Here is a 23,963-nt window from a genome sequence, read left to right on the forward strand (position 1 = left end):
GGCGCTCTCTCGCTCGCGTGCGTGTGGCGCTCTGCTCTCTCTCCTCTGCGTGCGTGTGGCGTCTCTCTCTCTCGCTCTGCGTGCGTGTGGCGCTCTCTCTCTCTCGCTCTGCGTGCGTGTGGCGTCTCTCTCTCTCGCTCTGCGTGCGTGTGGCGCTCTCTCTCTCTCTCTCTCTCGCGTGCGTGTGGCTCTCTCTCTCTCTCTCTCTCTCGCTCTGCGTGCGTGTGGCGCTCTCTCTCTCTCGCTCTGCGTGCGTGTGGCGCTCTCTCTCTCGCTCTGCGTGCGTGTGGCGCTCTCTCTCTCTCTCGCTCTGCGTGCGTGTGGCGCCCTCTCTCTCTCTCTCTCGCTCTGCGTGCGTGTGGCGCTCTCTCTCTCTCTCTCTCTCGCTCTGCGTGCGTGTGGCGCTCTCTCTCTCTCTCTCGCTCTGCGTGCGTGTGGCGCTCTCTCTCTCTCTCGCTCTGCGTGCGTGTGGCGCTCTCTCTCGCTCTCTCTCGCTCTGCGTGCGTGTGGCGCTCTTTCCTTTCTCGCTCTGCGTGCGTGTGGCTTTTCTCTCTCTCTCTCTCGCTCTGCGTGCGTGTGGCGCTCTCTCTCTCTCTCTCGCTCTGCGTGCGTGTGGCGCTCTCTCTCGCTCTCTCTCGTCTCTGCGTGCGTGTGGCGCTCTCTCTCTCGCTCTGCGTGCGTGTGGCGTCTCTCTCTCTCTCTCTCTCGCTCTGCGTGCGTGTGGCGCTCTCTTCGCTCTCTCTCGCTCTGCGTGCGTGTGGCGTTCTCTCTCTCTCTCGCTCTGCGTGCGTGTGGCTCTCTCTCTCTCTCTCTCGCTCTGCGTGCGTGTGGCGCCTCTCTCTCTCTCTCGCTCTGCGTGCGTGTGGCGTCTCTCTCTCTCTCTCTCGCTTTGCGTGGTGTGGCGCTCTCTCTCTCTCTCTCGCTCTGCGTGCGTGTGGCGCTCTCTCTCTCTCTCTCGCTCTGCGTGCGTGTGGCGCTCTCTCTCGCTCTGCGTGCGTGTGGCGTCTCTCTCTCTCTCTCGCTCTGCGTGCGTGTGGCGCTCTCTCTCTCTCTCTCGCTCTGCGTGCGTGTGGCGCTCTCTCTCTCGCTCTGCGTGCGTGTGGCGCTCTCTCTCTCGCTCTGCGTGCGTGTGGCGCTCTCTCTCTCTCGCTCTGCGTGCGTGTGGCGCCTCTCTCTCTCGCTCTGCGTGCGTGTGGCGCTTCTCTCTCTCGCTCTGCGTGCGTGTGGCGCTCTCTCTCTCTCTCTCCTCTGCGTGCGTGTGGCGCTCTCTTCCTCGCTCTGCGTGCGTGTGGCGCTCTTCTCTCGCTGCGTGCGTGTGGCGCTCTCTCTCTCGCTCTGCGTGCGTGTGGCGCTCTCTCTCGCTCTGCGTGCGTGTGGCGCTCTCTCTCTCTCGCTCTGCGTGCGGCGCTCTCTCTCTCTCTCTCTCTCGCCTGCGTGCGGTGGCGCTCTCTCTCTCTCTCGCTCTGCGTGCGGCGCTCTGGCTCTCTCTCTCTCGCTCGGTCTCTCTCTCTCTCGCTCTGCGTGCGGTGGCCTCGCTTTCGCTCTCTTCTCGCGCTCTCTCGCTCTGCGTGCGGGCGCCTCTCTCTCTCGCTCTGCGTGCGGCGCTCTCTCTCTCTCGCTCTCTCTTCTGCGCTCTCTCGCTCTCTCTTCGCTCTCTCTCGCTCTGCGTTCGGCGCTCCCTCTCTCGCGCTCTCTCTCGCTCTCTCTCGCTCTGCGTGCGGGCGCTCTCTCTCGCTCTCTTTTGCGCTCGCTCTCGCTCTCTCTCGCGCTCTCTCTCGCTCTGCGTGCGGCGCTCTCTCTCGCTCTCTCTCTCTCTCTGCGCTCTCTCGCTCGCGCTCTCTCGCGCTCTCTCTCGCTCTGCGTGCGGCTCTCTCTCGCTCTCTCTCTCTCACGCTCTCTCTCGCTCTGCGTTCGGCGCTCTCTCTCGCTCTCTCTCTCTCTCGCGCTCTCTCTCGCTCTGCGTGCGGCGCTCGCGCTCTCTCGCTCTGCGTGCGGCGCTCTCTCTCTCTCTCTCTCGCTCTGCGTGCGGCGCTCGCGCTCTCTCGCTCTGCGTGCGGCGCTCTCTCTCGCTCTGCGTGTGGCGCTCTCTCTCGCTCTGCGTGCGGCGCTCTCTCTCGCTCTGCGTGCGGCGCTCTCTCTCTCTTCTCTCTCGCGTGGCGGCGCTCTCTCTCTCTCTCGCTCTGCGTGCGTGTGGCGCTCTCTCTCGCTCTGCGTGGGTGGCGCTCTCTCTCTCGCGCTCTGCGTGCGGCGCTCTCTCTCTTCGCTCTTCTCGCTCTGCGTGCGTTTGGGGCTCTCTCTCTCTCTCGCTCTCTGCGTGTGCGCTCTCTCTCTCGCTCTCGTGCGTGTGGCGCTCTCTCTCGCTCTCGTGCGTGGCGCCTCTCTCTCTCGCTCTGCGTGCGGGCGCTCTCTCTCTCGCTCTGCGTGCGTGTGGCGCTCTCTCTCGCTCTGCGTGCGTGGCGCTCTCTCTCTCTCGCTCTGCGTGCGTGTGGCGCCTCTCTCTCTCTCGCTCTGCGTGCGTGCGGCGCTCCTCTCGCTCTGCGTGGGCGCTCTCTCTCGCGCTCTCTCTCGCTTTGCGTGCGCTCCTCGCTCTGCGTGCGTGTGGCGCCTCTCTCTCGCTCTGCGTCGTTGGCGCTCTCTCTCTCTCGCTCTGCGTCGGGGTCTCTCTCTCGCTCTGCGTGCGTGTGGCGCTCTCTCTCGCTCTGTGCGTGCGGCGCTCTCTCTCGCTCTGCTGGGCGCTCTCTCTCGCTCTGCGTGCGTGGCGCTCTCTCTCGCTCTGCGTGGTGGGCGCTCTTCTCTCTCGCTCTCGTGCGTGTGGCGTCTCTCTCTCGCTCTGCGTGCGTGTGGCGCTCTCTCTCGCTCTGCGTGCGTGTGGCGCTCTCTCTCTCGCTCTGCGTGCGTGTGGCGTCTCTCTCTCTCTCTCGCTCTGCGTGCGTGTGGCTCCGCTCTCGCTCTCTCGCTCTGCGTGCGTGGGCGCTCTCTCTCTCTCTCTCGCTCTGCGTGCGTGTGGCGCTCTCTCTCTCGCTCTGCGTGCGTGTGGCGCTCTCTCTCTCTCTCGCTCTGCGTGCGTGTGGCGCTCTCGCTCTCGCTCTCTCGCTCTGCGTGCGTGTGGCGCCTCTCTCGCTCTGCGTGCGTGTGGCGCTCTCTCTCGCTCTCGTGCGTGTGGCGCTCTCTCTCGCTCTGCGTGCGTGTGGCGCTCTCTCTCGCTCTGCGTGCGTGTGGCGCTCTCTCTCGCTCTGCGTGCGTGTGGCGTCTCTCTCTCTCGCTCTGCGTGCGTGTGGCGTCTCTCTCTCGCTCTGCGTCGGGGCCTCTCTCGCTCTGCGTGCGTGTGGCGCTCTCTCTCTCGCTCGGGGGGCTCTCTCGCTCTGCGTGCGTGTGGCGTTCCTCTCTCTCGCTCTGCGTGCGTTTGGGGTCTCTCTCTCTCGCTCTGCGTGCGTGTGGGGTGCTCTCTCTCTCTCGCTCTGCGTGCGTGTGGCGCTCTCTCTCTCTCTCGCTCTGCGTGCGGGGCGCTCTCTCTCGCTCTGCGTGCGTGTGGCGTCTCTCTCTCTCTCGCTCTGCGTGCGTGTGGCGCTCTCTCTCTCTCCGCTCTGCGTCGTGTGGCGCCTCTCTCTCGCTCTGCGTGCGTGTGGCGTCTCTCTCTCGCTCTCTCTCGCTCTGCGTGCGTGTGGCGCTCTCTCTCTCTCTCGCTCTGCGTGCGTGTGGCGCTCTCTCTCTTCTGTCGCTCTGCGTGCGTGTGGCGCTCTCTCTCTCGCTCTCGTGCGTGTGGCTCTCTCTCTCTCTCTCTCGCTCTGCGTGCGTGTGGCGCCTCCTCTCTCTCTCGCTCTGCGTGCGTGTGGCGCTCTCGCTCGCTCTGCGTGCGTGTGGCGCCTCTCTCGCTCTGCGTGCGTGTGGCGCCCTCTCTCTCTCGCTCTGCGTGCGTGCGGCGCTCTCTCTCTCTCTCGCTCTGCGTGCGTGTGGCGCTCTCTCTCTCGCTCTGCGTGCGTGTGGCGCCTCTCTCTCTCTCGCTCTGCGTGCGTGTGGCGCTCTCTCTCTCTCTCGCTCTGCGTGCGGCGCTCTCTCTCGCTCGCTCTCTCTCTCTCTCGCTCTGCGTGCGTGTGGCGCGCTCTCTCGCTCTGCGTGCGGCGCTCTCGCTCTCCTCTCTCTCGCTCTCTCTCGCTCTGCGTGGGGGCGCTCCCGCTCTCTGCCTTGCTCTCTCTCGCTCTGCGGGGGCGCTCTCTCTCGTTCTCTCTGCGCTTCTGCCTCGCTCGCTCTCTCTCTGCGCTCTCCTCGCTCGTGTGCGCTCTCTCTCGCTCTCCTCGGGGCGCTCTGTCGCGCTCTCTCTCGCTCTGCGTGCGGCTCTCTCCGCTCTCTCTCGCTCTGCGTGGCGCCTCTCGCGCTCTCTCTTGGGCTCTCTCTCGCTCTGCGTGGGCGGCTCTCTCGCTCTGCGTGCGGTCGCCTCTCTCTCTCTCTCTCTCGCTCTGCGTGTGGGGTCTCTCTCGCGCTCTCTCTCGCTCTGCGTGCGTGTGGCGCTCTCTCTCTCTCTCGCTCTGCGTGCGTGTGGCGTTCTCTCTCTCTCTCGCTCTGCGTGCGTGTGGCGCTCTTCTCTCTCTCTCTCGCTCTGCGTGCGTGTGGCGCTCTCTCCTCTCTCTTCTCTCTCGCTCTGCGTGCGTGTGGCGCTCTCTCTCTCGGGGGGGCTCTCTCTCTCGCGCTGCGTGCGTGTGGCGCTCTCTCTCTCGCTCTGCGTGCGTGTGGCGCTCTCTCTCTCTCTCGCTCTGCGTGCGTGTGGCGTCTCTCTCTCTCTCGCTCTGCGTGCGTGTGGCGCTCTCTCTCTCTCTCGCTGCGGTGGGGCGCTCTCTCTCTCTCTCTCGCTCTGCGTGCGTGTGGCGCTCTCTCTCTCTCGCTCTGCGTGCGTGTGGCGCTCTCTCTCTCGCTCTGCGTGCGTGTGGCGTCTCTCTCTCGCTCTGCGTGCGTGTGGCGCTCTCTCTCTGCGCTCTGCGTGCGTGTGGCGCTCTCTCTCTCGCTCTGCGTGCGTGTGGCGCTCTCTCGCTCTGCGTGCGTTTGGGGCTCTCTCTCTCTCGCTCTGCGTGCGTGTGGCGCTCTCTCTCTCTCGCTCTGCGTGCGTTTGGGGCTCTCTCTCTCTCGCTCTGCGTGCGTGTGGCGCTCTCTCTCTCGCTCTGCGTGCGTGTGGCGCTCTCTCTCTCTCTCTCGCTCTGCGTGCGTTTGGGCCTCTCTCTCTCTCGCTCTGCGTGCGTGTGGCCTCTCTCTCTCTCTCGCTCTGCGTGCGGTGGCGCTCTCTCTCTCTCTCGCTCTGCGTGCGTGTGGCGCTCTCTCTCTCTCTCGCTCTGCGTGCGTGTGGCGCCTCTCTCTCTCGCTCTGCGTGCGTTTGGCGGCTCTCTCTCTCTCGCTCTGCGTGCGTGTGGCGCTCTCTCTCTTCTCGCTCTGCGTGCGTTGGCGCTCTCCTCGCTCTGCGTGCGTGTGGCGCCTCTCTCGCTCTGCGTGCGTGTGGCGCTCTCTCTCTCTCTCTCGCGCTCTGCGTGTGTTTGGGGCTCTCTCTCGCTCTGCGTGCGTGTGGCGGTCTCTCTCTCTCTCGCTCTGCGTGCGTTTGGCTCTCTCGCTCTGCGTGCGTTTGGGGTCCTCTCTCTCTCGCTCTGCGTGCGTGTGGCGCCTCTCTCTCTCTCGCTCTGCGTGCGTTTGGGCTCTCTCTCTCGCTCTGCGTGCGTGTGGCTCTCTCTCTCTCTCGCTCTGCGTGCGTGGCGCTCTCTCTCTCTCGCTCTGCGTGCGTGTGGCGCTCTCTCTCTCTCTCGCTCTGCGTGCGTTGGGGCTCTCTCTCTCTCTCGCTCTGCGTGCGTGTGGCGCTCTCTCTCTCTCTCGCTCTGCGTGCGGCTCTCTCGTCTCTCTCTCTCTCTCTCGCTCTGCGTGTGTGGTGCGCGCTCTCTCGCTCTGCGTGCGGCGCCTCTCTCGCTCGCTCTCTCTCTCGCGCTCTCTCGCTCTGCGTGCGGCGCTCTCTCTCTCTCGGCTCTCTCTCGCTCTCTCTCTCTCGCTCTCTCTCGCTCTGCGTTGGCGCTCTCTCTCGCTCTCTCGCTCTGCGCTCTCTCTCGCTCTCTCTCTCTCTCTCTCTCGCTCTCTCTCTCTGCGCTCTCTCGCTTCTGCTGGGCTCTCTCTCTCGCTCTCTCTCTCTCTCTCTCGCGCTCTCTCTCGCTCTGCGTTTCGGCGCTCTGCTCTCTCTCTCTCGCTCGCTCTCTCTCGCTCTCTCTCTCTCGCGCTCTCTCTCGCTCTGCGTGTGGCGCTCTCTCTCGCTCTCTCTCTCTCGCGCTCTCTCGCTCGCGCTCTCTCGCGCTCTCTCGCGCTCTCTCTCGCTCTCTCTCTCTCACGCTCTCTCTCGCTCTCGTTCGGCGCTCTCTCTCGCTTCTCTCTCTCTCGCTCTCTCTCGCTCTGGTGCGGGCGCTCGCTCTCTCGCCTCTCTCTCTCTCTCTCTCTCTCTCGCTCTGCGTGCGGCGCTCTCTCTCGCGCTCTCTCTCGCTCTGCGTGCGTGTGGCGCTCTCTCCTCTCTCGCCTCTCTCTCTCGCTCTCTCTCGCTCTGCGTGCGTGTGGCCTCTCTCTCTCGCTCTGCGTGCGTGTGGCGCTCTCTCTCGCTCTGCGTCGTGCGCTCTCTCTCTCTCTCTCGCTCTCGTGCGTGTGCGCTCTCTCTCTCGCCTCGGCGTGTGGCGCTCTCTCGCTCTGCGTGTGGCGCTCTCTCTCTCGCTCTGCGTGCGTGTGGCGCTCTCTCTCGCTCTCGTGCGTGTGGCGCCTCTCTCTCTCTCTCGCTCTGCGCGCGGGGCGCTCTCTCTCGCTCTGCGCGCGGTGCCTCTCTCTCTCTCGCTGGCGCTCTCTCGCCTGCGTGGGCGCTCTCTCTCTCTCTCGCTCTGCGTGCGGGGCGCTCTCTCTCTCGCTCTGCGTGCGTGTGGCGCTCTCTCTCGCTCTGCGTGCGTGTGGCGCTCTCTCTCTCGCTCTGCGTGCGTGTGGCGCTCTCTCTCTCGCTCTGCGTGCGTGTGGCGCTCTCTCTCTCGCTCTGCGTGCGTGTGGCGCTCTCTCTCTCTCTCGCTCTGCGTGCGTGTGGCGCTCTCTCTCTCTCGCTCTGCGTGCGTGTGGCGCCTCTCTCTCGCTCTGCGTGCGTGTGGCGCTCTCTCTCTCTCTCTCGCTCTGCGTGCGTGTGGCGTCTCTCTCTCGCTCTGCGTGCGTGTGGCGCTCTCTCTCTCTCTCTCGCTCTGCGTGCGTGTGGCGCTCTCTCTCTCTCTCGCTCTGCGCGCGTGGCGCTCTCTCTCTCTCTCGCTCTCTCGCTCTGCGTGCGTGTGGCGCTCCCTCTCTCTCTCTCGCTCTGCGTGCGTGTGGCGCTCTCTCTCTCTCTCGCTCTGCGTGCGTGTGGCGCTCTCTCTCTCTCTCTCTCGCTCTGCGTGCGTGTGGTCTCTCTCTCTCGCTCTCTCGCTCTGCGTGCGTGTGGCGCTCTCTCGCTCTGCTGCGTGGGCGCTCTCTCTCGCTCTGCGTGCGTGTGGCGCTCTCTCTCGCTCTGCGTGCGTGTGGCGCTCTCTCTCTCGCTCTGCGTGCGGTGGCGTCTCTCTCTCTCTCGCTCTGCGTGCGTGTGGCGCTCTCTCTCTCTCGCTCTGCGTGCGTGTGGCGTCTCTCTCTCTCGCTCTCGTGCGTGTGGCGCCTCTCTCTCTCTCGCTCTGCGTGCGTGTGGCGCTCTCTCTCTCGCTCTGCGTGCGTGTGGCGTCTCTCTCTCTCTCTCTCTCGCTCTGCGTGCGTGTGGCGCTCTCTCTCTCTCGCTCTGCGTGCGTGTGGCGCTCTCTCTCGCTCTGCGTGCGTGTGGCGCTTCCCTCTCTCTCTCGCTCTGCGTGCGTGTGGCGCTCTCTCTCTCTCGCTCTGCGTGCGTTTGGCGCTCTCTCTCTCGCTCTGCGTGCGTGTGGCGCTCTCTCTCTCTCGCTCTGCGTGCGTGTGGCGCTCTCTCTCTCGCTCTGCGTGCGTGTGGCGCCTCTCTCTCTCTCGCTCAGTGCGTGTGGCCTCTCTCTCTCTCGCTCTGCGTGCGTGTGGCGCTTCTCTCTCTCTCTCGCTCTGCGTGTGGGGCTCTCTCTCTCGCTCTGCGTGCGGGCGCTCTCTGCTCTCGCTCTCTCTCGCTCTGCGTGCGTGTGGCGCTCTCTCTCTCTCTCTCGCTCTCTCGTGCGTGTGGCGCTCTCTGCTCTCTCTCTCTCTCTCTCTCGCTCTGCGTGCGTGTGGCGCTCTCTCTCTCTGTCGCTCTGCGTGCGGTGGCGCTCTCTCTCTCGCTCTCTCGCTCTGCGTGCGTGTGGCTCTCTCTCGCTCTGCGTGCGTGTGGCGCGCTCTCTCGCTCTGCGTGGTGGGGCGCTCTCTCTCTCTCGCTCTCGTGCGTGTGGCGCTCTCTCTCTCGCTCTGCGTGCGTGTGGCGCCTCTCTCTCTCTCGCGCTCTGCGTGCGGGCGCTCTCTCTCTCGCTCTCGCTCTGCGGGTTGGGCTCTCTCGCTTGCGTGTGGCGCGCTCTCTCTCTCTCGCTCTCTCGCGTGTGGGGCTCTCTCTCGCTCTGCGTGCGTGTGGCGTCTCTCTCTCGCTCTGCGTGCGTGTGGCGCCTTCGCTCTCTCTCGCTCTGCGTGGTGGCTCTCTCTCGCTCTGCGTGCGGTGGCGCTCTCTCGCTCTGCGTGCGTGTGGCGCTCTCTCTCTCGCTCTGCGTGCGTGTGGCGCTCTCTCTCTCGCTCTGCGTGCGTGTGGCGCTCTCTCTCTCGCGCTCTGCGTGCGGGCGCTCTCTCTCTCTCTCTCGCTCTGCGTGTGTTGGGCGCTCTCTCTCGCTCTGCGTGCGTGTGGCGCTCTCTCTCTCTCTCGCTCTGCGTGCGTGTGGCGCCTCTCTCTCTCGCTCTGCGTGCGTGTGGCGCTCTCTCTCTCGCTCTGCGTGCGTGTGGCGCTCTCTCTCTCTCTCGCTCTGCGTGCGTGTGGCGCTCTCTCTCGCTCGTGCGTGTGGCGCGCTCTCTCGCTCTGCGTGCGGCGCTCTGCTCTCTCGCTCGCGTTCGCTCTCTCGCGCTCTCTCGCTCTGCGTGCGGCGCTCTCTCTCTCGCTCTTCGCGCTCTCTCTCGCTCTCTCTTCTCTCGCTCTCTCTCGCTCTGCGTCGGGCGCTCTCTCTCTCTCGCGCTCTCTCGCTCTCTCTCGCTCTGCGTGCGGCGCCGCTCTCGCTCTCTCTGCGCTCTCTCTCGCTCTGCGTGTGGCGCTCTCTCTCTCTCGCTCTTCTCTCGCTCTCTCGCTCTGCGTGGCGCTCCCTCGCTCTCTCTCTCGCGCTTGCGGGCGCTCTCTCTCGCTCTGCGTGCGGCTCTCTCGCTCTCTCTCTCTCTCTCTCTCGCTCTGCGTGGGCGCTCTCTCTCGCTCTGCGTCTGTGGCGCTCTCTCTCGCTCTGCGTGCGTGGCGCTCGCTCTCTCTCGCTCTGCGTGGCGCTCTCTCTCTCTCTCTCGCTCTGCGTCTGCGTGTGGCGCTCTCTCTCGCTCTGCGTGCGGCGCTCTCTCGCTCTGCGTGGCGCTCTCTCTCCTCTGCTGCGTGTGGCGCTCTCTCTCGCTCTGCGTGCGTGTGGCGCTCTCTCTCTCTCTCTCGCTCTGCGTGCGTGTGCGCTCTCTCTCTCTCGCTCTGCGTGCGTGTGGCGCTCTCTCTCTCGCTCTGCGTGCGTGTGGCGCTCTCTCTCTCGCTCTGCGTGCGTGTGGCGCTCTCTCTGCTCTGCGTGCGTGTGGCGCTCTCTCTCTCTCGCTCTGCGTGCGTGTGGCGCTCTCTCTCTCGCTCTGCGTGCGTGTGGCGCTCTCTCTCGCTCTGCGTGCGTGTGGCGCTCTCTCTCTCGCTCTGCGTGCGTGTGGCGCTCTCTCTCTCGCTCTGCGTGCGTGTGGCGCCTCTCTCTCGCTCTGCGTGCGTGTGGCGCTCTCTCTCTCGCTCTGTGCGTGTGGCGCTCTCTCTTCTCTCTCGCTCTGCGTGCGTGTGGCCTTCGCTCTCTCTCGCTCTGCGTGCGTGTGGCGCTCTCTCTCTCTCGCTCTGCGTGCGTGTGGCGCTCTCTCTCGCTCTGCGTGCGTGTGGCGCTCTCTCTCTCTCTCTCGCTCTGCGTGCGTGTGGCGCTCTCTCTCTCTCTCTCTCTCGCTCTGCGTGCGTGTGGCGCTCTCTCTCTCTCTCTCTCGCTCTGCGTGCGTGTGGCGCTCTCTCTCGCTCTGCGTGCGTGTGGCGCTCTCTCTCGCTCTGCGTGCGTGTGGCGCTCTCTCTCTCTCTCTGCGTGCGTGTGGCGCTCTCTCTCTCTCTGCTCTGCGGGTGTGGCGCTCTCTCTCTCTCGCTCTGCGCGCGTGTGGCGCTCTCTCTCTCTCTCTCCCTCTGCGTGCGTGTGGCGCTCTGTCTCGCTCTAAGTGCGTGTGGCGCTCTCTCTCGCTCTGCGTGCGTGGCGCTCTCTCTCGCTCTGCGTGTGGCGCTCTCTCTCGCTCTGCGTGTGGCGCTCTCTCGCTCTGCGTGTGGCGCTCTCGCTCTTGCTCTCTCTCGCTCTGCGTGCGGCGCTCTCTCTCGCTCTGCGTGCGTGTGGCGCTCTCTCGCTCTGCGTGCGTGTGGCGCTCTCTCTCTCGCTCTGCGTGCGTGTGGCGTCTCTCTCTCTCGCTCTGCGTGCGTGTGGCGCTCTCTCTCGCTCTGCGTGCGTGTGGCGCTCTCTCTCTCGCTCTGCGTGCGTGTGGCGCTCTCTCTCTCTCTCGCTCTGCGTGCGTGTGGCGCTCTCTCTCTCTCTCGCTCTGCGTGCGTGTGGCGCTCTCTCTCTCTCTCGCTCTGCGTGCGTGTGGCGCTCTCTCGCTCTGCGTGCGTGTGGCGCTCTCTCTCGCTCTGCGTGCGTGTGGCGCTCTCTCTCGCTCTGCGTGCGTGTGGTGCTCTCTCTCGCTCTGCGTGCGTGTGGCGCTCTCTCTCTCTCTGCTCTGCGTGCGTGTGGCGCTCTCTCTCGCTCTGCGTGCGTGTGGCGCTCTCTTTCTCTCTCGCTCTGCGTGCGTGTGGCGCGCTCTCTCTCTCGCTCTGCGTGCGTGTGGCGCGCTCTCTCTCTCGCTCTGCGTGCGTGTGGCGCTCTCTCTCTCGCTCTGCGTGCGTGTGGCGCTCTCTCTCTCGCTCTGCGTGCGTGTGGCGCTCTCTCGCTCTGCGTGCGTGTGGCGCGCTCTCTCTCTCTCGCTCTGCGTGCGTGTGGCGCTCTCTCTCTCTCGCTCTGCGTGCGTGTGGCGCTCTCTCTCTCGCTCTGCGTGCGTGTGGCGCGCTCTCTCGCTCTGCGTGCGTGTGGGCGCTCTCTCTCTCGCTCTGCGTGCGTGTGCGCTCTCTCGCTCTGCGTGCGTGGCGCTCTCTCTCTCTCTCTCGCTCTGCGTGCGTGTGGCGCTCTCTCTCTCTCTCGCTCTGCGTGCGTGTGGCGCTCTCTCTCTCTCTCGCGCTCTGCGTGCGGCGCTCTCGCTCTCGCGCTCTGCGTGCGGCGCTCTCTCTCTCGCTCTGCGTGTGTTTGGGGCTCTCTCTCTCTCGCTCTGCGTGCGTGTGGCGCTCTCTCTCTCTCTCGCTCTGCGTGCGTTTGGGGCTCTCTCGCTCTGCGTGCGTGTGGCGCGCTCTCTCTCTCTGCGTGCGTTTGGGGCTCTCGCTCTGCGTGCGGCGCTCTCTCTCGCTCTCTCTCTCTCTCTCTCGCGCTCTCTCGCTCGCGCTCGCTCTCTCGCTCTCTCTCGCTCTGCGTGCGGCGCTCTCTCGCTCTCTCTCTCGCTCTGCGCTCTTGTGGCGCTCTCTCTCTCTCACGCTCTCTTCGCTCTCTGTCGGGCGCTCTCTCTCGCTCTCTCTCTCTCGCGCTTCTCTCTCGCTTGCGTGGCGCTCGCTCTCGCTCTCTCGCCCGCTCTCTCTCTCTCGCGCGCTCTCTCGCTCTTCTCTCCGCTCTCTCTCGCTCTGCGTCGGGCTCTCTCTCGCTCTCTGCGTGCGCGCTCTCTCTCGCTCTGCGTGCGCGGCGCTCTCTCTCGCTCTCTCTCGCGGTCTGCATGCGGCGCTCTCTCTCTCTCTGCGTGTGGCGCTCTCTCGCTCTGCGTGCGTGCGGCGCTCTCTCTCTCCTCTGCGTGCGTGTGGCGCTCTCTCTCTCGCTCTGCGTGCGTGTGGCGCTCTCTCTCTCGCTCTGCGTGCGGGCGCTCTCTCTCGCTCTGCGTGCGTGTGGCGCTCTCTCTCTCTCTCGCTCTGCGTGCGTGTGGCGCTCTCTCTCGCTCTGCGTGCGTGTGGCGCTCTCTCTCTCTCGCTCTGCGTGCGTGTGGCGCTCTCTCGCTCTGCGTGCGTGTGGCGCTCTCTCTCTCGCTCTGCGTGCGTGTGGCGCTCTCTCTCTCGCTCTGCGTGCGTGTGGCGTCTCTCTCTCTCTCGCTCTGCGTGCGTGTGGCGCTCTCTCTCTCGCTCTGCGTGCGTGTGGCGCTCTCTCTCTCGCTCTGCGTGCGTGTGGCGCTCTCTCTCTCGCTCTGCGTGCGTGTGGCGCCCTCTCTCTCTCTCGCTCTGCGTGCGTGTGGCGCTCTCTCTCGCTCTGCGTGCGTGTGGCGCCTCTCTCTCGCTCTGCGTGCGTGTGGCGCCTCTCTCTCTCTCGCTCTGCGTGCGTGGCGCTCTCTCTCGCTCTGCGTGCGTGTGGCGCTCTCTCTCTCTCTCGCTCTGCGTGCGTGTGGCGCCTCTCTCTCGCTCTGCGTGCGTGTGGCGCTCTCTCTCGCTCTGCGTGCGTGTGGCGCTCTCTCTCGCTCTGCGTGCGTGTGGCGCCTCTCTCTCTCTCGCTCTGCGTGCGGTGGCGCTCTCTCTCGCTCTGCGTGCGTGTGGCGCTCTCTCTCTCGCGCTGCGTGCGTGGCGCTCTCTCTCTCTCGCTCTGCGTGCGTGTGGCGCTCTCTCTCTCTCGCTCTGCGTGCGTGTGCGCTCTCTCTCGCTCTGCGTGCGTGTGGCGCCTCTCTCTCTCGCTCTGCGTGCGTGTGGCGCTCTCTCTCTCTCGCTCTGCGTGCGTGTGGCGCTCTGCGTGCGTGTGGCGCTCTCTCTCTCGCTCTGCGTGCGTGTGGCGCTCTCTCTCTCGCTCTGCGTGCGTGTGGCGCTCTCTCTCTCTGCGTGCGTGTGGCGCTCTGCGTGCGTGTGGCGCTCTCTCTCTCTGCGTGCGTGTGGCGCTCTGCGTGCGTGTGGCGCTCTCTCTCTCGCTCTGCGTGCGTGTGGCGCTCTCTCTCTCTGCGTGCGTGTGGCGCTCTCTCTCTCTGCGTGCGTGTGGCGCTCTGCGTTCGTGTGGCGCTCTCTCGCTCTGCGTGCGTGTGGCGCTCTCTCTCTCTCTGCGTGCGTGTGGCGCTCTCTCTCTCGCTCTGCGTGCGTGTGGCGCTCTCTCTCGCTCTGCGTGCGTGTGGCGCTCTGCGTGCGTGTGGCGCTCTCTCTCTCTCGCTCTGCGTGTGGCGCTCTCTCTCTCGCTCTGCGTGCGTGTGGCGCTCTCTCTCTCTGCGTGCGTGTGGCGCTCTCTCTCTCTCTCTCGCTCTGCGTGCGTTTGGGGGCTCTCTCTCGCTCTGCGTGCGTGTGGCGCTCTCTCTCGCTCTGCGTGCGTTTGGCGCTCTGCGTGCGTGTGGCGCTCTCTCTCTCTCTCTCGCTCTGCGTGCGTTTGGGGCTCTCTCTCGCTCTGCGTGCGTGTGGCGCTCTCTCTCTCTCGCTCTGCGTGCGTTTGGCGCTCTGCGTGCGTGTGGCGCTCTCTCTCTCTCTCGCTCTGCGTGCGTGTGGCTCTCTCTCTCTCGCTCTGCGTGCGTGTGGCGCTCTCTCTCTCTCTCGCTCTGCGTGCGTGTGGCGCTCTCTCTCTCTCGCTCTGCGTGCGTGTGGCGCTCTCTCTCGCTCTGCGTGCGTGTGGCGCTTCTCTCTCTCTCTCGCTCTGCGTGCGTGTGGCGCTCTCTCTCTCTCTCTCGCTCTGCGTGCGTGTGGCGTCTCTCTCTCTCTCGCTCTGCGTGCGTGTGGCGCTCTCTCTCTCTCTCGCTCTGCGTGCGTGTGGCGCTCTCTCTCTCTCGCTCTGCGTGCGTGTGGCGCTCTCGCTCTCTCTCGCTCTGCGTGCGTGTGGCGCTCTCTCTCTCTCGCTCTGCGCGCGTGTGGCGCTCTCTCTCTCTCGCTCTGCGTGCGTGTGGCGCTCCTCTCTCTCTCTCGCTCTGCGTGCGTGTGGCGCTCTCTCTCTCTCTCGCTCTGCGTGCGTGTGGCGCTCTCTCTCGCTCTGGCGTGTGGCGCTCTCTCTCTCTGCGTGCGTGTGGCGCTCTCTCTCTCTCTCGCTCTGCGTGCGTGTGGCGCCTCTCTCTCTCGCTCTAGCGCGTGTGGCGCTCTCTCTCTCTCTCGCTCTGCGTGCGTGTGGCGCTCTGTCTCGCTCTGCGTGCGTGGCGCTCTCTCTCGCTCTGCGTGTGGCGCTCTCTCGCTCTGCGTGCGTGGCTCTCTCTCTCTCTCGCTCTGCGTGCGGCGCTCTCTCTCTCTCTCGCTCTGCGTGCGGCGCTCTCTCTCGCTCTGCGTGCGCGTGGCGCTCTCTCTCGCTCTGCGTGCGTGTGGCGCCTCTCCTCTCTCTCGCTCTGCGTGCGTGTGGCGCTCTCTCTCTCTCTCGCTCTGCGTGCGTGTGGCGCTCTCTCTCTCTCGCTCTGCGTGCGTGTGGCGCTCTCTCTCTCTCTCTGCGTGCGTGTGGCGCTCTCTCTCGCTCTGCGTGCGTGTGGCGCTCTCTCTCTCGCTCTGCGTGCGTGTGGCGCTCTCTCTCTCTCGCTCTGCGTGCGTGTGGCGCTCTCGCTCTCTCTCTCTCTCGCTTTGTTTGCGTGTGGCGCTCTCTCTCTCTCTCGCTCTGCGTGCGTGTGGCGCTCTCTCTCTCTCTCTCTCGCTCTGCGTGCGTGTGGCGCTCTCTCTCGCTCTGCGTGCGTGTGGCTCTCTCTCGCTCTGCGTGCGTGTGGCGCTCTCTCTCTCTCGCTCTGCGTGCGTGTGGCGCTCTCTCTCTCGCTCTCGCGCTCTGCGTGTGTTTGGGGCTCTCTCGCTCTGCGTGCGTGTGGCGCTCTCTCTCTCTCTGCGTGCGTTTGGGGCTCTCTCGCTCTGCGTGCGTGTGGCGCGCTCTCTCGCTCTGCGTGCGGCGCTCTCGCTCGCGCTCGCTCTCTCGCTCTCTCTCGCTCTGCGTGCGGCGCTCTCTCTCGCTCGCTCTCTCTCTCGCGCTCTCTCGCTCTGCGTGCGGCGCTCTCTCTCTCTCTCGCGCTCTCTCTCGCTCTCTCTCTCTCGCGCTCTCTCTCGCTCTGCGTTCGGCGCTCTCTCTCGCTCTCTCTCTCTCGCGCTCTCTCTCGCTCTGCGTGCGGCGCTCTCTCTCGCTCGCTCTCTCTCTCTCGCGCTCTCTCTCGCTCTGCGTGCGGCGCTCGCTCTCGCTCTCTCTCGCTCTCTCTCTCTGCGTGTGGCGCTCTCTCTCGCTCGCTCTCTCGCGCTCTCTCTCGCTCTGCGTGTGGCGCTCTCTCTCGCTCGCTCTCTCTCTCTGCGTGCGGCGCTCTCTCTCGCTCTCTCTCTCTCTCGCGCTCTCGCGCTCGCGCTCGCTCGCGCTCGCTCTGCGTGCGGCTCTCTCTCGCGCTCTCTCTCGCTCTCTCTCTCTCACGCTCTCTCTCGCTCTGCGTTCGGCGCTCTCTCTCGCTCTCTCTCTCTCTCGCGGTCTCTCTCGCGCTCTCTCTCGCTCTGCGTGCGGCGCTCGCGCTCTCTCTCTCTCTGCGTGTGGCGCTCTCTCTCGCTCTGCGTGCGGCGCTCTCTCTCGCTCTCTCTCTCTCGCGCTCTCTCTCGCTCTCTCTCGCTTTCGCTCTGCGTGCGGCGCTCTCTCTCTCTCGCTCTGCGTGTGGCGCTCTCTCTCCCTCTGCGGGAGTGCGGCTCGCGCTCTCTCCCTCTGCGGGAGTGCGGCTCGCTCCCTCCCTCTCGCTCTGCGGGAGTGCGGCTCGCTCCCTCCCTCTCGCTCTGCGGGAGTGCGGCTCGCTCCCTCCCTCTCGCTCTGCGGGAGTGCGGCTCGCTCCCTCCCTCTCGCTCTGCGGGAGTGCGGCTCGCTCCCTCCCTCTCGCTCTGCGGGAGTGCGGCTCGCTATCTCCCTCTCGCTCTGCGGGAGTGCGGCTCGCTCCTCGCTCTCGCTCTGCGGGAGTGCGGCTCGCTCCTCCGCTCTGCGGGCGGCTCGCTCCCTCCCTCTCGCTCTGCGGGAGTGCGGCTCGCTCCCTCCCTCTCGCTCTGCGGGAGTGCGGCTCGCTCCCTCCCTCTCGCTCTGCGGGAGTGCGGCTCGCTCGATCGCTCTCGCTCTGCGTCTTCTTCTGTCCCTGTAAGATGATAGCCACCAACTCTGTTAATACCTGTTTTGTGATGTTGCCTCTGTCTCTTACTCTCCCTCTCGGTCTCAGTCGTCCAGCAGTGATGAGGACAGCATGGCGTCTACAGGTTCTCTCACTACATCAAAGCATGTCCACCGGGAAGGGATAGGAGTAGGGGAGGCAGGAGGTGGGCTGAGGAAGGGGCGACGTGGCAGACCCCCCCTGACGTCCCCTCTGTCCCAGCGGAGGGCGCCCCCTCCCTCTCAGCGACTGCTACTGCAGCAACAACAGAACAGGAAGAGAGCCGGTGCACTGGAGCTACGACTCCGGAAGAGTGTAAGAGAGGGAGAACGAGAAGGGGGTCCGGTGAAAGGGGTTTTTGATTCGTACAATCATTTTTCACCAAGTCATCTAATTTTAATCTGTCTTTGTGTTGCAGATCAAACTGGAGCGCAGCAAAATCTTACAATCGGTAAGTACATGCAGCCCATTTTAAAGCACTGTATCTCTCTAAACCAGTGTATGATTATTCAAACCAAAGCATTGTTTCACCTATTCTACTCCTCTCTACACAAGCAGCAGACGTCGTCTCCAGAGCTTTCTCACAAGCTCCCGGGCTCCCAGCGTCTGGCCCACCTCCAGAGAGGGGTGTCCTCTCGCCTTCACTCCCCCGTCGGCAGACTGTCCCGGGGCCGTGGGTCCTTCAGAGGCTCCCCTACAGGGGCACGACTCCAGCCCCCCCAACCCTCCCTTAGCCTGGCCCCCGCAGGCAGGGGAGAGGGGCGCAGGGGGCGAGGAGTACGGCTCAGAGGAGGAGCAGCAGGAAGAGGACAGAGACACGGTGGAGCAGAGGAAGAGAGTGGTAGCAGTACCAGCAGCAGCAGCAGTAGTTGTAGTAGTGATGATGAGGAGGAGGAGGACAGGGAGAACGGCGTGCGGGGTGGCAGAAGGGACAAAGAAAACCGGCCGCAGAGACGAGGAACAGCCAAAGAAGATGAGGGGAGTGGGGAGTCCAACCAAAACGAAGAAGAAGAGGCGATGGATGAAGACTGGAGGGAAGGAGAACAGGCACAGGCGGAGCCACCGGTCCTCGTAGTGTCGGACATTAGCGACGACCTCATGAAGGGCTCGTATCTCACTGTGACCCTACAGCCGTCGAGGGCCAAACATGATCCAGGGGCCATCGTCCCCAAACTGGAGGCTGCAGTCACCCCCCGCCCTGCCCCTCCCGGACAGATTTACACACAACGCAAGAATCTGGCCCGACCACCCCTCAGGAACCACGCCCCAGACCCTGCACCCTCACGCTCAGACAGACACACACACATCCGGGAAAGCAACACACACACGGGCGGCTCCCATCAAGACGTGAGGAGGAGGAGGCCGGGTAGACCAGAGAGGACAAACAATGGTGCTTTCTCCTCTCGGGTTCCTCCTCTACACCTCCCTCTGTCGGCTTTACAGGATGGGGAGAGGGAGGTGGCGAATGGAGGGAGCGAACCGGGCTGTGAGAGGGAGGTGTGGGTATCTGTCTTCCGTTACCTGACTCGTGCCGAGCTCTGTGTCTGCATGGCCGTCTGCAAGAACTGGTACAAATGGTAAGAGAAACATTTTAGAATGCATTTTATACACACATACACGCAGTGATAACCGCCTTTGTTTCCGTAAGAGCTGTGGTAACTATTCATGTGTCTGCATGTGCAAGAGTGTATGGGTGCTTGAATTAAAAACCTTAACAAATGTGTTCTGGTGCAGGAGCCTGGATAAGAGGCTGTGGATGAGGATCAATCTGACCGTGTCTAAAGCAATCAGTCCTCAGGCCCTGTCAGGCATCATCAAACGCCAGCCAGTCGCCCTGGACCTCTCCTGGACCTCCATCTCCAAGAAACAACTCACCTGGCTCGTCAACCGCCTGCCAGGTACAGAGAGACGCAGACAGAGAGACGCAGACAGAGAGACGCAGACAGAGAGACGCAGACAGAGAGACGCAGACAGAGAGACGCAGACAGAGAGACGCAGACAGAGAGACGCAGACAGAGAGACGCAGACAGACATTCCCACTTGAACTATTACTCACGTTGGAGATGTAATTCTCTCTCTCTCCGGCTCAGGGCTGAAGGATCTCATGTTATCTGGGTGCTCCTGGTCTTCTATTTCGGCTCTGAGCTCGATCAGTTGCCCCCTCCTGCGCACGCTGGACCTGCGGTGGGCCGACGGGGTGAAAGATGGACAGATCCGAGACCTGCTCAACCCCCCAGGTGAAAGCCCCCCCCCCCAGCGTTTTCTGTTTGAATTAAGTACTGTTTGGATAAATCCCTTGTCATACCACGTTAATTAGCTATGTCCCTCTGGAGTCAGCAGCGGACACAGATATTCTCAGTCCTCCTTTCCCTCTCCTTCATCTTTTCTCTCTTCCGCTGTCGCCCTCCTGTCACCTCTTTCTCCTCCGGCCTCTCCCTCCTCCCTCCCTCTTTCTGCCCTAATCCCGTCCCCCTCTCTGTCCCTCTCTAGGTTGTGATAACCGCAGTCAGCTGAGGAACATGCAGTCTTTCCGTCTGGCGGGGCTGGAGATCAGTGACTCAACTCTGAGGCTGGTGATCAGACACATGCCCCTGCTGACCCGTCTGGACCTGTCCCACTGCGGAGGCCTCACTGACCAGTCCATCAACCTGCTCACTGCCGTGGGTTCCTCCACACGCAACACACTCACTGAGCTCAACGTGGGGGGTAAGCCTTGGACTCGCACAGCACACACAGGATTGCTATTGAGTTGTTCATATTGAGCACAGCTGTCTCTCTCTATCTCCCAGGCTGCAGTAAGCTGACGGACGCGTGTCTGCGGTATCTCCGCCGGCTCTCCTGCCTCTCCCTGCTGGACCTGCGGGAATGCAAGGGTGTCTCCCGCAAAGCCTGCGAGGCCTTCATCTCTGAGCTGTCTGTCAACGCCCTCTACTGCCTATCAGAGGACAAGCTGATCCAGAGGATATCCTAGAGGCCCGCCGCCTCTGTCTGGGACAGGGGGCATACAGGGAGAGGTCGGGTACATCTCTGTGGGACAGAGAAAAGACTGTAGAAGGACAAGGGAGGCTTAAAAATCCCCTGCACTCAGAAGGGAGTAGGAAAGGAGAGTGATTAGTTACTACACACTTAGTGGGAGAAGGGTTTCTTTCCATGTTGTATACATTTTTTTTGACTAAACCAGACAAGAGACTCAGGTGTTTGCGTTCAGGCGCCTACGCTGCATGATTAAAGTGGGGGGGGGGGGGGTAGAATTGGGGGTTCCCGTGAGTGTGGCTGGGGATTATGGGGGTGCTAGGGGTGTTGCGGTCATACCAGACAGGGTTCCCTCCTTACCCTAGTGGGTTCTAAGTGCTTTATGACAAGGCCGTCTCTAACCCAAAAGGTGTTGGTTGTGGACGAACTCTTCCAGGAGTACTTCGGTCAGTGAGACGGAGGGTTTCAGGGACGGCGCGAGAGGGCAATCGACGTTGACGAGACCACTCCAAAACAAGGGTGGGGCGTGAATGAAAGGGAGAAAGGAGGGTGACAGGGTAAATGGTGCGATCTCAAACAACAGTTAGAATTCAGGTGCTATCACTCCCAAAACTCTCCCTGTTTTGTACAAATGCGGATCTAGGACAACCGTCTCTATTTTAGGAAATGCCCCTCACCCCCACTTTAATGCATTTTCTGTTTCCCATGGATAAAATGTGAGTTCCTTTCAGTTTCACCTGCTAAGATTGTGTATAAATGTATGATTTGCTGTCATTATTCTGCCCTGTTACCATTCAGTCTAGTGCTTCTAATGTATACTTATTTCTTACCCACCCCACTCCCTCACTGCCAAATCTAAAAAGAAAATAAATATATACTTTTGTCTAAATGTTTCCCTATTTTAGAAGAGAAAATCCTGTAGCATTGTAATTATTTTCAGAAATCTTTTTCACTTATGTTTTTTTTAAAAAGAAAATTAAACATCAACTGTGCCAGATGGAAGTGATTATTTGGGGGGGGGGCTGATATTAGAGAACAGGTCCACATATGTTATTTTGGGGGGGTGGGGGGGGCTGATATTAGAGAACAGGGCCACATGTGTTATTTTTGGGGGGGGCTGATATTAGAGAACAGGTCCACATGTGTTATTTTGGGGGGGGGGGCTGATATTAGAGAACAGGTCCACATATGTTATTTTTGGGGGGTGGGGGGGCTGATATTAGAGAACAGGGCCACATGTGTTATTTTGGGGGGGGCTGATATTAGAGAACAGGTCCACATGTGTTATTTTGACGGGGGGGCTGATATTAGAGAACACGTCCACATATGTTATTTTGGGGGGGGGGCTGATAATAGAGAACAGGTCCACATATGTTATTTTGGGGGGGAGGCTGATATTAGAGAACACGTCAACATATGTTATTTTGGGGGGGGGCTGATAATAGAGAACAGGTCCACATATGTTATTTTTGGGGGGGGCTGATATTAGAGAACAGGTCCACATATGTTATTTTGGGGGGGGGGCTGATATTAGAGAACAGGTCCACATGTGTTATTTTGGGGGGGGGGGCTGATATTAGAGAACAGGGCCACATATGTTATTTTGGGGGGGGGCTGATATTAGAGAACAGGTCCACATGTGTTATTTTGGGGGGGGCTGATGTTAGAGAACAGGTCCACATATGTTATTTTTTTTGGGGGGGGCTGATATTAGAGAACAGGTCCACATGTGTTATTTTTGGGGGGAGGGGCTGATATTAGAGAACAGGTCCACATATGTTATTTTTGGGGGGAGGCTGATATTAGAGAACACGTCAACATATGTTATTTTTGGGGGGGGCTGATAATAGAGAACAGGTCCACATATGTTATTTTTGGGGGGGGCTGATATTAGAGAACAGGTCCACATGTGTTATTTTTGGGGGGGCTGATATTAGAGAACAGGTCCACATGTGTTATTTTGGGGTGGGGGGGGGGGGCTGATATTAGAGAACAGGGCCACATGTGTTATTTTGGGGGGGGGCTGATATTAGAGAACAGGTCCACATGTGTTATTTTGGGGGGGCTGATATTAGAGAACAGGTCCACATGTGTTATTTTTGGGGGGGGGGCTGATATTAGAGAACAGGTCCACATGTGTTATTTTGGGGGGGGCTGATATTAGAGAACAGGTCCACATATGTTATTTTTGGGGGGGGGCTGATATTAGAGAACAGGTCCACATATGTTATTTTTTGGGGGGGGCTGATATTAGAGAACAGGTCAACATGTTATTTTTTGGGGGGGCTGATATTAGAGAACAGGTCCACATATGTTATTTTTTGGGGGGGCTGATATTAGAGAACAGGTCCACATATGTTATTTTTTGGGGGGGCTGATATTAGAGAACAGGTCCACATATGTTATTTTTTGGGGGGGCTGATATTAGAGAACAGGTCCACATATGTTATTTTTGGGGGGGGGCTGATATTAGAGAACAGGTCCACATATGTTATTTTTGGGGGGGGCTGATATTAGAGAACAGGGCCACATATGTTATTTTTTGGGGGGGGGCTGATATTAGAGAACAGGTCCACATATGTTATTTTTTGGGGGGGGCTGATATTAGAGAACAGGTCCACATATGTTATTTTTGGGGGGGGGCTGATATTAGAGAACAGGTCCACATATGTTATTTTTTGGGGGGCTGATATTAGAGAACAGGTCCACATATGTTATTTTTTGGGGGGGGGCTGATATTAGAGAACAGGTCCACATATGTTATTTTTGGGGGGGGGCTGATATTAGAGAACAGGTCCACATATGTTATTTTTTGGGGGGGGCTGATATTAGAGAACAGGTCCACATATGTTATTTTTGGGGGGGGGCTGATATTAGAGAACAGGTCCACATATGTTATTTTTTGGGGGGGCTGATATTAGAGAACAGGTCCACATATGTTATTTTTGGGGGGGGCTGATATTAGAGAACAGGTCCACATATGTTATTTTTTTGGGGGGGCTGATATTAGAGAACAGGTCCACATATGTTATTTTTTGGGGGGGCTGATATTAGAGAACAGGTCCACATATGTTATTTTTGGGGGGGGCTGATATTAGAGAACAGGTCCACATATGTTATTTTTTTGGGGGGGGGCTGATATTAGAGAACAGGTCCACATATGTTATTTTTTGGGGGGGGCTGATATTAGAGAACAGGTCCACATATGTTATTTTTTGGGGGGGCTGATATTAGAGAACAGGTCCACATATGTTATTTTTTGGGGGGGGGCTGATATTAGAGAACAGGTCCACATATGTTATTTTTTTGGGGGGGGCTGATATTAGAGAACAGGTCCACATATGTTATTTTTTGGGGGGGGGCTGATATTAGAGAACAGGTCCACATATGTTATTTTTTGGGGGGGGCTGATATTAGAGAACAGGTCCACATATGTTATTTTTTGGGGGGGGCTGATATTAGAGAACAGGTCCACATATGTTATTTTTTGGGGGGGCTGATATTAGAGAACAGGTCCACATATGTTATTTTTTGGGGGGGGCTGATATTAGAGAACAGGTCCACATATGTTATTTTTTGGGGGGGCTGATATTAGAGAACAGGTCCACATATGTTATTTTTTGGGGGGGCTGATATTAGAGAACAGGTCCACATATGTTATTTTTTTGGGGGGGGCTGATATTAGAGAACAGGTCCACATATGTTATTTTGGGGGGGGGCTGATATTAGAGAACAGGTCCACATATGTTATTTTTTGGGGGGGGGGCTGATAATAGAGAACAGGTCCACATATGTTATTTTTTGGGGGGGGCTGATATTAGAGAACAGGTCCACATATGTTATTTTTTGGGGGGGGCTGATATTAGAGAACAGGTCCACATATGTTATTTTTTGGGGGGGGCTGATATTAGAGAACAGGTCCACATATGTTATTTTTTGGGGGGGGCTGATATTAGAGAACAGGTCCACATATGTTATTTTTTGGGGGGGGGCTGATATTAGAGAACAGGTCCACATATGTTATTTTTTGGGGGGGGGCTGATATTAGAGAACAGGTCCACATATGTTATTTTTTGGGGGGGGGGCTGATATTAGAGAACAGGTCCACATATGTTATTTTTGGGGGGGGGCTGATATTAGAGAACAGGTCCACATATGTGTTTTTTTGGGGGGGGCTGATATTAGAGAACAGGTCCACATATGTTATTTTTGGGGGGGGGCTGATATTAGAGAACAGGTCCACATGTGTGTTTTTTTGGGGGGGGGGGCTGATATTAGAGAACAGGTCCACATATGTTATTTTTTTGGGGGGGGCTGATATTAGAGAACAGGTCCACATATGTTATTTTTGGGGGGGGGGGCTGATATTAGAGAACAGGTCCACATATGTTATTTTTGGGGGGGGGGCTGATAATAGAGAACAGGTCCACATATGTTATTTTTGGGGGGGGGGCTGATATTAGAGAACAGGTCCACATGTGTTTTTTTTGGGGGGGGGGCTGATATTAGAGAACAGGTCCACATATGTTATTTTTGGGGGGGGGCTGATATTAGAGAACAGGTCCACATGTGTTATGTTATTTTTGGGGGGGGCTGATATTAGAGAACAGGTCCACATATGTTATTTTTGGGGGGGGGCTGATATTAGAGAACAGGTCCACATATGTTATTTTTGGGGGGGGGCTGATATTAGAGAACAGGTCCAC

The 23,963-nt window shown here is 60.6% G+C and overlaps 1 protein-coding gene across 3 annotated transcripts in view; it reads left to right on the plus strand.

The window, feature by feature from the left end:
• LOC106611679 (lysine-specific demethylase 2A) overlaps window positions 1-20,252 on the plus strand; it is a 51,982-nt gene extending 31,730 nt beyond the window's left edge. For 2 of the 3 annotated variants that reach the window (XM_014212126.2, XM_014212127.2), the window contains exons 17-23: window positions 16,354-16,599; window positions 16,703-16,735; window positions 16,840-17,861; window positions 18,019-18,182; window positions 18,375-18,521; window positions 18,775-18,990; window positions 19,074-20,252. In XM_014212126.2, coding sequence (XP_014067601.1) covers window positions 16,354-16,599; window positions 16,703-16,735; window positions 16,840-17,861; window positions 18,019-18,182; window positions 18,375-18,521; window positions 18,775-18,990; window positions 19,074-19,255 — 2,010 coding nt within the window. In that variant the 3' untranslated portion in view covers window positions 19,256-20,252. The remainder of the gene's footprint in view (window positions 1-16,353; window positions 16,600-16,702; window positions 16,736-16,839; window positions 17,862-18,018; window positions 18,183-18,374; window positions 18,522-18,774; window positions 18,991-19,073) is intronic. The other variant, XM_014212128.2, reaches the window with a different exon arrangement.
• Window positions 20,253-23,963: the final 3,711 nt, after the last annotated feature.

Source organism: Salmo salar, chromosome ssa09 (assembly GCF_905237065.1).
Source record: "Salmo salar chromosome ssa09, Ssal_v3.1, whole genome shotgun sequence".
NCBI classification, from domain to species: domain Eukaryota; kingdom Metazoa; phylum Chordata; class Actinopteri; order Salmoniformes; family Salmonidae; genus Salmo; species Salmo salar.